This window comes from Arachis hypogaea, chromosome 2, assembly GCF_003086295.3.
Source record: "Arachis hypogaea cultivar Tifrunner chromosome 2, arahy.Tifrunner.gnm2.J5K5, whole genome shotgun sequence".
Lineage (NCBI taxonomy): Eukaryota > Viridiplantae > Streptophyta > Magnoliopsida > Fabales > Fabaceae > Arachis > Arachis hypogaea.
The window spans coordinates 101,691,357-101,706,736 of NC_092037.1; the positions used below are offsets into that span (position 1 = coordinate 101,691,357).

General features: G+C 32.9%; 4 protein-coding genes across 5 annotated transcripts; 1 reads left to right on the forward strand and 3 right to left on the reverse strand.

Moving 5' to 3' along the window:
- Window positions 1-398: 398 nt before the first annotated feature.
- Window positions 399-2,120, reverse strand: LOC112758480 (pentatricopeptide repeat-containing protein At2g33760-like). The gene has a single exon (XM_025807179.3). It carries the CDS (start codon window positions 2,118-2,120, stop codon window positions 399-401), a length of 1,722 nt encoding a protein of 573 aa, XP_025662964.1.
- A 656-nt stretch (window positions 2,121-2,776) lies between these two features.
- Window positions 2,777-7,960, reverse strand: LOC112758489 (tyrosine--tRNA ligase 1, cytoplasmic-like). Of its 2 annotated transcripts, none has more exons than XM_072206975.1 (13): window positions 6,790-7,960; window positions 6,198-6,421; window positions 6,059-6,111; window positions 5,864-5,896; window positions 5,597-5,744; window positions 4,796-5,085; window positions 4,596-4,692; window positions 4,109-4,214; window positions 3,945-4,027; window positions 3,622-3,767; window positions 3,295-3,400; window positions 3,129-3,188; window positions 2,777-3,012 (listed from the first exon to the last, which is right to left on the reverse strand). In XM_072206975.1, the coding sequence occupies exons 2-13, from the start codon at window positions 6,210-6,212 to the stop codon at window positions 2,992-2,994; spliced, it is 1,158 nt and encodes a 385-aa protein (XP_072063076.1). In that variant the 5' UTR covers window positions 6,213-6,421; window positions 6,790-7,960; the 3' UTR covers window positions 2,777-2,991. The 2 variants fall into 2 exon arrangements, with proteins under 2 accessions (XP_072063076.1, XP_025662972.1); XM_025807187.3 differs by having other exon boundaries at window positions 6,198-6,352; window positions 6,800-6,935.
- LOC112758500 (uncharacterized) lies at window positions 7,077-9,486 on the forward strand. Its single transcript, XM_025807198.3, has 3 exons — window positions 7,077-7,826; window positions 8,443-8,611; window positions 8,890-9,486. The coding sequence occupies exons 1-3, from the start codon at window positions 7,077-7,079 to the stop codon at window positions 9,339-9,341; spliced, it is 1,371 nt and encodes a 456-aa protein (XP_025662983.1). The 3' UTR covers window positions 9,342-9,486.
- Window positions 9,487-10,539: 1,053 nt separating this feature from the next.
- Window positions 10,540-11,284, reverse strand: LOC112758508 (auxin-responsive protein SAUR21-like). The gene has a single exon (XM_025807209.3). It carries the CDS (start codon window positions 11,161-11,163, stop codon window positions 10,756-10,758), a length of 408 nt encoding a protein of 135 aa, XP_025662994.1. The 5' UTR covers window positions 11,164-11,284; the 3' UTR covers window positions 10,540-10,755.
- Window positions 11,285-15,380: the final 4,096 nt, after the last annotated feature.

The following is a 15,380-nucleotide window of genomic DNA, read 5'->3' on the forward strand; positions in this document are numbered from 1 at the left end:
CTTTCTTTTTTTCAATCAATTACTGGTGTATCAAAGGGATTGCTCTTCTGTTTATATATCAGGGTATATTATCAAAAATTTACTTGTACATGTTCAAGGATAACATGGGCTCTAAACTTATCAGAGTACCTATCTATAATCTATCCAATCAAATCAATTTTAAGTGAAGTACCACAATTACTCACAAAAGATTATGTAGCCAACAAGATAACCAAATTTTAGGTAGATTTGTCATTGGTGACCTTTCGTTCTTTCATAGGTAATTTTGTTAGCAACAAGATACTTTTGTGAATGATTTTGGTACTACACTCTTCAATTTATCATATTTTTTTGAGGGCATATGTAACATTTAATCTAACACAAAAATTGACCTGTATGGCTGTATGCTGTGATCATATTTACCAGTAGTCCCCACAGGAACAAGACCCTTCTCTGAAATGGTGAAAACGATTTGCATCTCTAACAACTATGGACCTTCTCATAATGGCAGAAACCATCTTACTGAATGTGTGACAATCACCACATACCCTCAAGTTCTTGGAGATCCTAATGGGGTCTCCATCAGGAATGGAAATTAAACCAAATGCAATAGCCAACTTTTCACTATGTGTGTATAACATTTCTTGCTTAACTTCCTCATCAACATCTTGCAACACAAAATCTGTATCAGGAACATAACCAGCCATCTCTAACTTCTTGATCACATTCATCAACATTTTGTATATCGCCTCTGCTTGAGGATGAGATCTATCTCCAACGCTAAATCGATACGTTTTGTTATCCACTTCGATCCAAGTCCATCCTGGAACTTTCTTCAGATTCCTGTGTGTCATCATATCCCGAAATCTTGCAACCTTTTCCCACTTACCAGCTTTTGCATAAATATTAGATAGTAACACATAGTGCCCTGGATTTTGTGGATGTAATTCAAGTAGAGAATCTGCTGCCTTTTCTGCCAACTCCATGTTCTTATGAATTCTACATGCCCCAAGCAAAGCACTCCACAGCCTCTCATCTTTTTCAACATTCATCGCCTCGATCAACTTTACAGCCTCATCTAACCTTCCGGCGCGGCCTAAAAGATCAACCATACAAGTATAATGCTTGACATCAGGTCTGATAGCATGCTCTTCCCACATCGAATCGAAAAAACGAAGGCCCTCTTCAATCAAACCTGCATGACTACAAGCATATAACAGAGAAACAAAGGTGACTCTGTTAGGTAACATACCACAGCTCAGCATCATATGAAATAAATCAACGGCCTCATTGCCACGACCATGATAGCCGTATGCAGCAATCATGGCGCTCCAAGTCATAACATTTCTTTCTTTCATCCTATCAAAAACCTCTCTTGCAGACTCAACACTCCCACATTTAGCAAACATGTCAATCATTGCAGTCCCCAAAACCACATCCAAAGAGAAACTATTCCTCAAAATATACTCATTAACAAACTTAGCCCTATGCATAGCCCCCAATTTGGCGCAGGCATTGACAACAGTCACCATAGCAACCTTGTCAGGAACAAGACCTTCTTCCCTCATCTGATCGAACAATACCAACGACTCATAGGCATTGGAATCAGCATACGCAGCGATCATCACTGTCCAAGTCACAAGGTCCTTACTAAGCATTCTATCGAACAGCCACCGGGCATCATCAACCACCACACACTTTGTATACATGTCAACCAAGGAGGCACAAACAAAATGATCCAAATGCAACCCATCTTTCAACACAACGCAATGGATCACACGACCCATTCGAAGATCCTTTCTGTCCCTACAAATTCTTACCAAACAGGGTAAAGTGTAATTATCAGGGGTGACACCACGCCTCAGAATCTCCCTAAAGGTGGCATAGCAACTAGCATAGTCACCAACCTTGGCAAACCCACCAATCATGACGCTCCAAGTCGTGGGGTCTCTCATTGTCATTCTATCAAACAGGTAATGAGCATAATCAATGGCCTTGTGTTGGACATAGTGGTAAAGGAGCTTGTTTGCAACAAGAAGGTGCCGTAATGTTCCATTGGCTATCAAATGGGCATGAACTTGTCTGACTTGAAAAACATTCTTGCACCTTAATAGCAGAGAAATACAAGAATCGGGTCCCATTGAGTCTGGTTGTTGTTATTCTTTGAAAGTGTTTTAGACCAAATACTGTGTTGTGACTTGTGAACAAAAGCAATGAAGCATATCTAACAAAACCATAATCAAAGGAACTTCGTAGATTCTGACTAGAGTATCCAAAATTTGGATGAAGTGAACTAGGAGAGAAACTCTGAAAATCCAGTTACCAGTTGCAAAATAGATTTGCAAATTACTACTATAACATTTAAAATTTAATTTTTAATTTGATTCTTATACAGTTCAATGAAATTGATTTTATTCAGTTATTTAATCGTGTATTATTAAACCTTGTAGAATAACCCTATATAACATTGTTAAAAAAAATTGTAATAAACTAATAAACACCACAATTTATTTGGTTCGTTTGTAATATAAAATACCTTGTACTAAAATCATATAAAGTTGATATTGTAACTAAAAATAATAAATATATCTAACGTAGAGACACCAAAAAATATATCTAACGCATTTGACTAGTCAACTTCATTATGCATTTCTAAACTTTCTTTTGGTGATTAATTTTAACCTTTATTACTCCCTTGTACGAGTAAACCAATCACTCATTAATTTTAATAAAGTTACGTGTGCATCAAGTCACATTCGAGAGGGCTTCAAAGTGAAAAAAGAAAAGACGCTGACGATGATAGTATAGAACAGAATATTGCTGCAAAAATAGTATAGAACATTCCAGAAAAAATGAATTCCCCAATATCTGAAAATTTTCCTGTGTGAATTCACATAAAAAAAACAGACCTCTATGGTATTTTTTCAACAAAAACGTGCATTTGCTAACAAAAAAGAGTAAATGACCCTGGCACTGGCAAATACTAGAATTAGCATGGAGGATACTAGCTCATTACTTGGTGACCCTGTAAGCCTGCAAAACCAACACCAATTAAGGTTATTGAATGTTCAAAGATAAATACAAATTTATACAAAATAACTAAGATTGTTTGATGAATTATATTTTACTAAATATAAATTGATACTCACCTTAATCTTTTTAAGAAGCTCTCTAGCATTTTTGTCATTTTTGAAGTGTTGCCTTACCGGCTGCATATTTCAAGAAACAATAATTTAATATGCTACATTGTTGCTTTGAAACTTAAGAGGGACCAAAGAAAAGTAAAAGATGCATAAACAAAATCAGAAAAATCACCTCCAGAATTTTATTCAATGCCTTCGACAAAGCTGGCTTGAGGTCACCTGGATGTACTTCCCCACTTTCATACGCGGCGGTCAGCTCTTCAAAGGTTTTGAACGTCCTGAGATTAAATGAAATCAGGAACACATAACAACAATAAATTGTACAGAAGAAAAAGGAAGCTACATATACGGAATGCACCAGAATGGTCAAGAAAATTGCTCCAGCTAACAATGTGATGTTAAAGCCGACTAACCGAGGAAGGGGAAAAAAAAGTAGACCACTCAAATGTCATCAACATAAGGACCACATATTATTGGACATAAGGTAGCAAAAACTTACTTGTTACCACCATTACTTTCACTACGCTCCACTGTGAACTCATGAAACCATGGTAAGACAAGGTATTTAATGTACTCCAAACATGGGTTTCCTTCCACTATCTGTGGTGGGCAATATGCCTTCTTTATCTTCACATTCACGTCGGCCTGTGATATCAAAAATATAAAGTTGAGAAGTCATTTAAAAAAAGTTATGAAGAAGAAACGGAAAAAACTATTTAACAGACAATTTTACACATTTGCGACTTTTTATCCCTTTTGATTATAAGCAATCTTTTACTGGAAGAAGAAAAAAGCACTTTCATGACACTATCAGCAGCTTACCTCCTCATCTTCCATGAAAATTGAAGAAGACAGATCACTTTTTGACATCTTTTCTTGCCCTTGCAGTAGACCGGGCAGCATGTCTGCAAATCACCGCAAAATCAATTAGTAAAGATAAACAGCTTCACAATGCATTAGTTTAAAAAGTGAGTGTAGGGGAATACGGTGGGACAGAATAATGGGCTTGTTCTTTCTCTTAATGTCATCGCAATATTCTCTAGCAAGTACATTCACTTTTCGCTGATCCATTCCCAGTTGGCAGATGTCAGCCTGTTCTAAGATAAAACATAATGCATTACTTACTAACATGTTTTAAGAAAATTGACAACTATAGATTTAAAGGTTAGGAATTGAGAGACATCACGACACTGAATACTAATTTGAATAAAAAAGTATATACCAGTTGGATATTATAGAAACTGAAGAAAGTAGGAGGGGGAAAAGCAGTATAGCAAAATCATTCAATAGTCAGTAAATGCAGGAAATCAAAACATCCAAACCATCTACAAGTTTCCAAACCATATTTCCCCAGCTACAAATGTAGCCATTAAGCAACAGCTAACCTTTGGACAGTTCACACATAAGATCACTGTTTATACAAATGTAAAATAATCGATGCAAGTATATATAAAGAAGAAAGCAGAAATTCACCTTGAGGTAAAATATGTCAGCACACTGCATGCATGGATAAAATATCTGAGCAGCAGTCAACTCATCCTGTTCACTTCTTCCCATAATTTGGCTACACCTATATAATTTGAAGGGGAAAAAAATAAAAAGGGTCAATATGCAAGTCCAAATTCACCATTTTACCAAATCATATAAATAAAATCATTAAAAGAAGCAAGAACCTGAGAATCCTTTTTAGGTTGTTCTTCTGAGCTATATCCAACACAAGAGGCCAGTACTCATCAGCCCTCGCATTAATCTCTTTCGATGACCACAGGAACTCAACTTTTCCTCCCTCCAAATCCATCCCAACAGCTTTCCAGATCTCAATGAAGTAATTACCCACTGTCTCAATTTTCTTCAAGTCTCCCCCCATTTTGTTATTTAGCTTGGCAAACCAATCTGCGATCCAGATTTTAACACGGCAGCCAGCAGATGTCAGCTTGTTCACATTGATTGCCTTCATCACTCCCTATACATAAACCACAAGATCGTAAACCACAAGGCCTTCAAAACCATTCATGCTATATTCATTTACCTTAGTCATCAACTATACACTATTTATTAGCCTATGATACACAAATACTCAAAGTTTGCTACTTATTCATATCATTTACTGCTACTTTAGTCTTCTTATGCATTTCACTAAACCCTAAATCCTAAATCCTAAACCATGTCTCATGCAGATGAGACGAAGTTAACAACAATAGAGTCTAGCCATTATGTCTCTATATAAAGGATATAGTGATTAGGATATTTAATTAAGATAGTTATGTATATATTATTCATTTAATAGATACTGCTACATTCATATTCCACATTTTAATAAAATTTCCCTAGTTACAATATGGTAAATCCATCATATTCAAAACTCGTACCCCTATTCTAGCAACACAAATCATCAGCAACATTTCGTCCACTAAAATAGACGAACCTACTGAAAAATGACATTCATTTGAAACAATTTATATATGAAAAAAAACCTGAGCAATGTGCATTCTTCCAGAAGGTTCAAATCCATCATAGCAAACTGGCTCGGGCTTCTTGTCAAGTAGGTTTCGGAGTTCGTCTTCTTGAATGCACTCCTCTCCAATACTCCTCACAATAGCAAACTTCTGATCTAAGGTCAACCTGGCGCAAAAATTATTTAATTTAATAATAATAATAATTATTATTATTATTATAATACGATAAAAAGTCAAATGGTGGAAACTAAAAACCTGAATTAAGAATTTGAAGAGGAAACTTACTGAGAAGCTGAATTTTGATCGGAAGTGCTGGAACTGCACCGATCACCGCCGCCGCCGCCACCACCACATAGATTCACAATTCTCATTAGACAGTTCAGTAGAGAACTATTTCTTTTTTTCAAGTCAAAGAAAAAATATAAAAATACGAAAATTAACGAAACGGAAACAGAAGAGAAAGAGAGAAAAGAAGCATACGACGACGAGAGAGAAGTAGCATTGAGTTGCTGCTCCAAGGAAGCTTCATCAGCCTGCAGAAGAAAACAAAAATAAAAAGTGAGGTTTACAGATTGAAGGTTGTAGAAGTGGTAGTGAAGGTGAGAGGGTGGTTCCGAACCTGAGGTTCCGCCATTGACGTAGAGGAAGAGTTCGAGCAGCCGGAGAGTGAGTTGAAAGGATCTGATTGAAGTCTGAAGAGTTCATTTCGTAGGGCTGCTAAAGTAAATGGGCCGCCAGCTCGTTAGATATTCAGGTCGGGTCATCCAATTGGGCCTGTATTCAGATAAAAGTTTTTCTTCTTTAAGATTGCTCACAGTCCAAAAACACTTGAAATGGGAGGATCTTTTGAAAAAAAAAAAAAATCAACAAAGTTTTTAACAGTTAGGTGAATATATGATTACAGTTAATTTAGGACAAATTATTATTTTTAACTATAAACCATTTGAACATTCACAATTTTAGTTATAACATATAAGATGAGGTTATCAAAACTAATATAATTATATATATATCAAATTAATTTATATATTTCATAATAAAAACAACGCTCGAATCTTTCGTAACCAACAACACAAAAAGATCCACAATTGTTAGAGAGATGCAAATGTTTCCACCATTTTTATGAAAGGTCATCTTCATGTGATAACTATTGGTAATTTGATGACAGCATACAGGTCAATTTTTGTGCGAGATTAAATGTTACAACTTACATTAACTCACCAATTAGAAGGTCAAATTTCATTTCTCAATACACGCTTAGTAATTAGTCCTTGTCATTCAACCCCACACTTTCCAGTGGTTTCTTGAATTCCCAATTAGAACTCAGCCACCATCTATTCCCATTTCCCAATCCCATTGTAAGTTACTTGCTTGAGTATATTTTTATATTACTAAGTAGATAAGATAACATAATTTCTTAGTATATATATGTGGCGTTAACTTGCTCTTGTTAGTTACTTCACTTGTATAGAGAGTGTGTAGTTGAGTCTCTCATCAAATGACCGAGTCAACGAGTCGACCCGTTGGCGGCACCGAGTTCAGCTGGTGCAAGGCTGTTCCCGGTGGCACTGGAATCACTGTACTAGGCCTCATCCTCTCTAAACCACCAACCATCTCGTTTCTCCAAAATGCCCTCAAAGATATCCAAAATTCCCATCCTATCCTCCGCTCAAAAATCCACTTCGACGATTCCACCAACACCTTCCAATTCGTTACTCAACAAACTCCCTACGTTGAAATCCAACCGTACGATCACCAATCAGCTTCCCAAATCGTCCAAACCCAATCCAACGGACACGATCAAATCGAGCCCTTCCACGCTCTCTTCGAGCACGAGCTGAATGTGAACACGTGGCGCGATCACAGCGAGGGAGAGATCGACGCGATGTTTGCGAGCGCGTACGCGATCGAAGACGACCGGTTAGCGGTGTTCCTCCGCCTGCACACGGCGGTGTGTGACCGGGTTACTTCAACGGCGCTGTTAGGGGAGCTGATCGATCGGTTGCGCAGCGGCGGCGATGGCGGCGGAAGGAAGGTGGAAGTGGAAGAGATGAACGTGGCGCTTGAGGATCTGGTTCCTGAAGAGAAGAAGAAGAAACCATTTTGGGCGCGTGGACTTGACATGCTTGGGTATTCGCTGAACGGGTTCAGGCTTGGGAATTTGAATTTCGTAGATGCTGATTCGCCAAGAAGCTCTAGGATTCTGAGGTTGCGATTCAACGAAGAAGAAACCAAAAATCTGATTGATGTGAGAAGTTACTAATTTCTAATTTTCTATAATAATTTTCGGTATATTCTTTAGTACTTCAAGTAATTTAACATATTTAAGGGTTGCGAATGGGAAGATTTATGATTTTAAATTTAATCACTAGTGTAGTGTCCACTGTCCACTGATTTGAGCTAATATATTTATATGAAATTATAAAAATAAGAGTGATATTATTAAAATAAAATTAAAAATATTTATTTTTTCGCAATATGTGGACCCTACAACTCCACAAAGTCTCTATGCAAACTATTCATGCTGAAAACAAAAATTTATTCGGAAATTTTATGGTGATTTTGTTATGGTGTTTAAATTATTTAATTTATTTTTTAAAATAAAAAATAAATTATGTAAAATTTATTAAATATTATTTATTTATCTTTTTTAGTAATTTAGGTACTAATATAAGCATCATAATATTCACCAAATTTGATATGGGCCAATTTAGCTTAATGGAATTATAGAATTCCCTTCAAAATGCTAAATTTGTTTGTTCTTCATGTAGTATTAGACTACTAGTAACATACTTATTATTCTTATTCTTCCTAGAACATTTTTTTCTCTTTTTGGATTTATTCAATTTTAAAAGATCATGTAGGCATGCAAATCAAGAGGAATTAAACTCTGTGGAGCACTTGCAGCAGCTGGAATGATTGCTTCATGGACCTCTAAGAATCTTCCTGATCATCAAAGGGAAAAATATGGTATGGTTACCCTTATCGATTGCCGTTCGATGCTTGATCCTGTTCTTTCCAGGGACCATGTTGGTAAGCCTTAATTTCTTGTAATCTTTCTGCCATTTTCTTAAAGATTGTTTTGTTCTGCTATTTGTACCATGACATAGAGCCTAGTTTGGTTTGGAGAAGAAAAAAACAATGTTATGGTCATCACTTTTAAAGAAACTACCAAATATGAATCATTTTCCATCAGAATCTATTAAGAATATGGTAATCACTGGCATGAAGTTGTCTTCACCTTAACGTGAAGATGATAAGTGAGAATCAGAGTATACGAATCTGATTCTGAATATATTGTTTTGGTTCAGGTTTTTACCATTCTGCAATCATGAACACACATGATGTGTGTAAAGAAACCTTATGGGAACTAGCAGAGAGAATCTACACATCCTTTGCAAATGCTAAGAACAGCAACAAGCATTTCACAGACATGTCTGACCTCAACTTCCTCATGCTCAAGGCTATTGAAAACCCAGGTTTGACGCCATCATCGTCGCTTAGAACTTCATTGATCTCTGTGTTCGAAGACCCCATTGTCGATGATTCGGCTGGAACTCATCGACAGCTTGGGGTGGAGGACTATCTAAGTTGTGGCTCCTTACATGGTATAGGAACATCCATGTCCTTATTTGACACCATTAAGGATGGAAAATTGGATTGTGCTTTTGTGTATCCATCACCACTTCATTCAAGAGAGCAGATTCAAGAATTAATTGATCATATGAAGAGTATACTTCTGAATGGTTGTAAGATTGAATGATGGTGATAATTATCATTTACAAATTCATATAACTATATGTTGCTTCTTCAATCCCAATTTATGGTTGTACTTGGTCTATTGAAATATTGGTAAGAAATAATGTAAACTGCAATGAAGGAATAAATCATCCACCGAAATTGTGATACCCTTTAAAGTATTCAATTCAGACAACATTTGACTAAGTGAAGATTTGTAAGTTCCCCAACACAATTGTTGCCACTGATTACTGGGGTATTGGATGTGGGTGACAGTTGTAAAAGGAGGGAGCACATTGAAAAAAGAGTGTGATTCTTCCTATATTGAAATTTCACTAGCATATAGTACTAATAATTTAGGTAAATTTATAGGCTGTGGATATCAATAAATTGATTGGAGAAAAATTTTACACAGATGTCTTGAATTAAAATTGATTATATGACTGTCTTAATAGATCTATATACTGAATTTAAGTATTTACATGTAAAAAATTATTAGAACAAAAGTGACATTGTATTGTTTTTGGGATATGGACTAAATCTCTTGGTAAATTTAATCAACCTTATTCAACTTATATTCACAAGTAGAATTAAAATTAGGTTTGGTTGTTCCCAAGTTTTTATCCCAAAACAATATAATGTCTCTTCACGTTGTTCACAAGTTTTTATCCCAAAACGATATAATGTCTCTTCTGCTCTAGTAAATTGAATTGGTCTCGAATAGGAGTGTTAAGGGACAACAACTTTTGTGTTTTATAACTATTAATTGACTATCAATAGTATTTTTAATTGTGTGAGATTACATCTAATGGTGGGAGATTACTCACTTTCTTTTTTATGGTTAAATGCTGGCCACAAAATACAAAAGTTGCTGCCCCTAGACTTTCTCTTACTTGAATGTATGCTAAATTAAATTGGACTAATTTTATTTACATGTAAATGCTCGATTTATATAGATCTGTTTAAGACATGCATGTATGTAGTCAATTTTTATTTAAGATATCTGTGTAAAATTGATCTCCAATTAATTTATTAATGTAAATTACCCAATAATTTACATATCATATCAATTTCAATTAGAAAGAAATATGATATTGAAGTATGTAATTCATCCTGTTTCGTACTAATTATATTACTCTTAAATTTTATAATAAAGTAATTATCATATTCAAATGTACAAACTCTTATTATTTACATACTAGTGTCAAATAAATACTTATCGGTTAATGTTCAAATAACATCATTCAATTGAAAAACTATTCATAACAAAACTTTTATCATAATAAGCTAATTAAAGTTAATATCTCCAAGATTTGGAGACCTATGAAAATTGCATACATATTGCACATAAATGTGTCTATATTCTAATTCTAGCCAAGTGTATCCTATATATATCTTAACACTTGCCCATTAGAAAAAAAAAAGGATGGCACATAATATTATAGAAAATCTTCAAAAATTTTGGCTAAGTCAAACTTGCCATTGTTGGATTCTATAGCATTAACAACCTCTTGAAATGTGGAAACTTTGCATGGAACAATGAGTCCATTACTCTGTGAGAATCCAAATTCATTGTATGATTTCTCAAGCAAGATCTTGAACAAAGGGTGAGTGAGGTAGCTTGTTGGAACAACATATCTCTGCCTCTCTTCACCAACATAGATTGCAAAATAACCGGTTGGTGTTCTTGTTCTTCTTGTCTTGGATGATGGTGATGATTCTTCTTCTTCTTCATTCTCTTTTAACAAACATTCATTGTATGAAGAAGCTTCTTTTTCACCTCCAATACCAACAACCTTCACTTTTTTTGCTAGCTTCTTCAATGATACCACCTTTTTCCCTAACATTTTTTTTTCCAAAAATAAAAAGGTTTGATTGAACTAGCTATATGAATTTACTAGATGGGTTTTTGAGGAAGAAATTAAAAGAGAAGATTTATGTAGAGAAAATGGCTTTTGAGCAAGGTGAAGAGAAAGGTTTGGGACTATATATATGTGTGTGAATGAGTTGATAATAAGAATTTGAAGGACAAAAGAGGGTACAATAATCAATGGCATGTTGTGATGTATGTATAAAAAAGGGTCATTTTCTTTTGAATTTTGACTTAGAAAAATATTTTTATTCTATAATTAAAGAGATTTTAATTGTTTGAAGGATTATTTAATTAGTTGGTAGAGCAACTTTATTTTATCTAACAACTATATTAATTTATTTAAACAAAATAATAGATTATATTATTTTGGTTGTAAGCAAATTAAAACACTTAATTGAATATGAAAAAAAAATCTCATTCATTTTTTTATTTGTTTGTTTTAATTTATATATCAACAAATAATGGGATATGAATTATTATTGTCTTAATTTACCTTAGGTTTAATTACTCTGTTGGTTCTTATAGTTTCGCAAAATTTTCAATTAGATCCCTATACTTTTTTTTTTCTTTTAATTGAGTCCTTGCACCAAATTTTTTTTTAATTGAGTCTTTACACTTTTTTTTATTTGGGTCTCTGCATCAGTTTTTTTTAGTTGAATCTCTATAAAATTAAGCCGATTACTGCTAAGAGTGACCTAATTGAAAAAAAAATTGGTGCAGTGACTCATATAAAAGGAAAAAAAGTTTAGAGAGCTAATTGAAAATTTTGCGAAACTATAGAAACTAACAGAATAATTAAACCTTTACCTTATTTAACTATCATGCTATGTATTATGTATACACAAAAAATCAATTATCGTGTATAAAAATATGTATTTAGCATTTCATAACAAATTATTATATTATTGTTTATTGCAAGTTTAATTATTACATTATGACATATTTGATTATTTTATTTAAAAAAAATGTAAATAAATATATAATAATTAATTTAGTAGTTAATTTTTATTGTACATAGAATATTTTTTATTACTAAATATTTTAATGTAACTTTGGTAAGTTGTCTTGATTGGTCATTGGCTAAGCATGACCTTATAATAGTAGTTCAAGCTAGGGATAAAGGTTGTTAATATAATTTTATATGATTAAGACTTAAGAGAAGAATTAAACATGAGCAATGTGTGGTACACTACCACTTTAAATTAAAGTAATATATAGTACTAGCATAATAATTCAGTTGGTGTGTGAGATTCAACTCCACATTTGTTGGTTGTCAATTATTTGGTGGCAAGATGTACATACATGAACATGAGTCAATGAATTAGCTAAAATTAAAGGCTTTTTAATTTGTCTAAGTCTTAAAAAAATTTAAAAAAAATTTAGGTGGAAATTCAGGTGCAGTCGACTTCACGTGAAGTTGATACCTGAGATCGAGTCGTTAGATAATTTGACTGATTTGACTAAATTTTTATCTAACGACTCTCAGGTATCAACTTCACGTGAAAATCGACCTCACCTGAGTTTTCACCAAAAAAATTAATATTGGTAGGTAGATAATTAAACATCTTGTACCATTGATTAAGAAGGATAAGATCACACTAATGACTAATCCATTAGTGGTGAAACTATCATTATTGTTTGAAACAAAAATAACTTATATACTTTGAAAATTTCATTTAATGTGACATATGCTTAGAGATATGTATTAATAATGAGAACTCAAAATAGTAAATATTTTTGTCATATTTCAAAAAAAAAATTATAGCATATGTCTTACCTCTTAAGAATTGAATTTAACAGAAGTCATAATAATTTTGTGGATTTGGTTTGGTATTATTCTAGGTAACTTAGACCAAACCAATAGAATTTTCAGCACAAAGGTACATAATGTTGACCCTTGACCTAATAGAATGCTTATGATGATGTTCCCACTATTCAATCACGCTTCATGAAATTAAATCTTACAATTCCACCACTCATTTTTTTTGACATATTAAATAAATATAATAATTAAGATTTGATGCAAGAGTGCATGTGTATGTTTGTGCCCGTGTTAATTTCGAATAAAGTAATCAAATTATTTGAGCTAGTGATTTTGGATCTGTATAAAATAAAATAAAATAATGGGGCCAAGAGAAAAAATCTAATTCAAGTAAAATACGGGAGAGAAAATGTTAATTAGATTTGCAAGAAATGCAATAATAAAAAATTAGGTTTAATGACTCTGTTGGTCTCTATAATTTTGTGAAATTTTTAATTAGATTTTTATATATATATTTTTTAATTGAGTTTTTGCACTAATTTTTTTTAATTAAGTTTTTTTAGTAATAATTGACTTAATTTTATAGGAACCCAACTAAAAAAAGAATTGATATAAAAACTTAAATAAAAAGAAAAAAAGTGTAAAGACCCAATTAAAAAAATTTTGGTGCAAAGACTCAATTAAAAAAAAAAAGTATATGAACCTAATTAAAAATTTTACGAAACTATAAGACCAACAGAATAATTAAACCTAAAGAATAATATCACATAAATAAAATTTAATAATATTACAAAACAATACTTTTTTAAATAAATAAAAAAACAAGAAGCAACAAAATCAAGGCATTAATTGCGTCTTATTCTCATTCTTTTTAAGCTCTCACTCACATGCATTGAAGATCAACAACGACGTGCAGAGAAGAAAGGAACAAAACAAGGGGGCTAAATTATTGAAAATGAAATATATTTAATCAGAAATATTTATAATATTGTTAGAACTATATATCGATAAAAAAATTAATTTGTTAAGAAAAATGTATAAAGTATAAACTGATTTAAGTTGTTCGAATAATAAATTTTATTTGGTTAAATAAATATTAAAAATTAAATATTTTTTATTTTATACCGTAATTTATTTTATTAGTTAATAATAAATCGTTAAACGAACGTGTGATATTTTGCTGAATTGGAATTATGTTTTTGTTCATTTTTATAAATTAAATTTTAATATGTTATTAATATAAAATAATTTTATAAATATATTTAATTATTTAATATTATATTATTAAAAATAATTATTATTTTTATTGACGGTATAAATAATTATCATTTAAAACATTAAATATAATTATAAATGCAACAAAATTAAATCTAATTTTCATATGGTCTTTTGTCAAAGGCTCGTAGATAAGATCATAAGGAAATGCGCAAATTGAGGGAATCACAATATGCAAATTAAATTAAATTATATGTAGTCACCAAAAAAAAAAATTAAATTATATGTGGGTACATTGGGTGGAGCCATGGAAATTGAAAAAGTGCTCGTGAAAGCGAATATTTTGACTAACAACATTATGATAAATGCAATGTAAAAATTAATTTGGATTGATCGAGTGATCAGTTTACTCGTTCGCTTAAATAAGTGTTGGGGTTTGAATCTCGTCTTATGTATGCAGTAATTTATTGGTCAGCGACAGCAATAAACTCTTAAATGTAGTTCAAATCCGCGATGAATTATTCTTTAATCTGTTGAATTAGGAAATACCTTAAAAAAACCAATAAATAAATAAATGCAATGCAACACAACACTACTTCACGCTCTGTGATCGAAAGCTTTCAGAAAAATGGATTCCTATTGAAAGGGTGTATAATTTTATGGATAAGCTCACATTAATTTGTTAATTTGAGATTTAATTCAGATTTTGCTCCCCAAGGTTCACTTCGTGGCGCCAGTTGCTCCCCAAGGTTTGTGATTTTGCTGCCGTTTGCGCGCCCGTGGTTTGCGTCGTCACCGTCGCCACCGTCTCGGAGCTGTGTCTCTGGTCTCCATTCTTTCTCTCTCAACAAACTTGGTATCTTTTGTCAATTAATCTTATTTGCTTGTTAATCTTGTGAAGAAAGATTGTAACTTGGTTGATTCTAGTGGTGGAAAGTGTGGTTTGGAAAATGGTGTTTGTGATGATGATGATGATGATTGTGCAATGGTGAATGGTGAGGTTGGGGAAATTTTGGTTCATTCGGATTCTGATCTAAATTGTGGTGTTTATGGAGAAACTCAGAAGTTGTTTGCTAAGAAAGATTTTAACTTGGTTGATAGTCCTAGAAAATTTGGGCCGCAAAGTGATGGTGCATTTGTGAATGGTGAAGTTGAGAAAAGTTCCAATATTCCAAGTTTTGATACTAATTGTACTGGAAGGCCTGCTATTACTT

What these genes read in the sequence shown, in the direction of transcription:
- LOC112758480 (XM_025807179.3), bottom strand. Translation starts at nt 2,120, where the DNA reads ATGGGACCCGATTCTTGTATTTCTCTGCTATTAAGGTGCAAGAATGTT.
- LOC112758489 (XM_072206975.1), bottom strand. An exon ending in GAAAGTAATGGTGGTAACAA is followed by an intron (nt 3,401 to 3,621) that starts GTAAGTTTTTGC and finishes ATTTAATCTCAG; the next exon opens with GACGTTCAAAACCTTTGAAG. An exon ending in CATTGAATAAAATTCTGGAG is followed by an intron (nt 3,189 to 3,294) that starts GTGATTTTTCTG and finishes TGAAATATGCAG; the next exon opens with CCGGTAAGGCAACACTTCAA.
- LOC112758500 (XM_025807198.3), top strand. Translation starts at nt 7,077, where the DNA reads ATGACCGAGTCAACGAGTCGACCCGTTGGCGGCACCGAGTTCAGCTGG. An exon ending in AAACCAAAAATCTGATTGAT is followed by an intron (nt 7,827 to 8,442) that starts GTGAGAAGTTAC and finishes AAGATCATGTAG; the next exon opens with GCATGCAAATCAAGAGGAAT. An exon ending in TCTTTCCAGGGACCATGTTG is followed by an intron (nt 8,612 to 8,889) that starts GTAAGCCTTAAT and finishes GTTTTGGTTCAG; the next exon opens with GTTTTTACCATTCTGCAATC.
- LOC112758508 (XM_025807209.3), bottom strand. Translation starts at nt 11,163, where the DNA reads ATGTTAGGGAAAAAGGTGGTATCATTGAAGAAGCTAGCAAAAAAAGTG.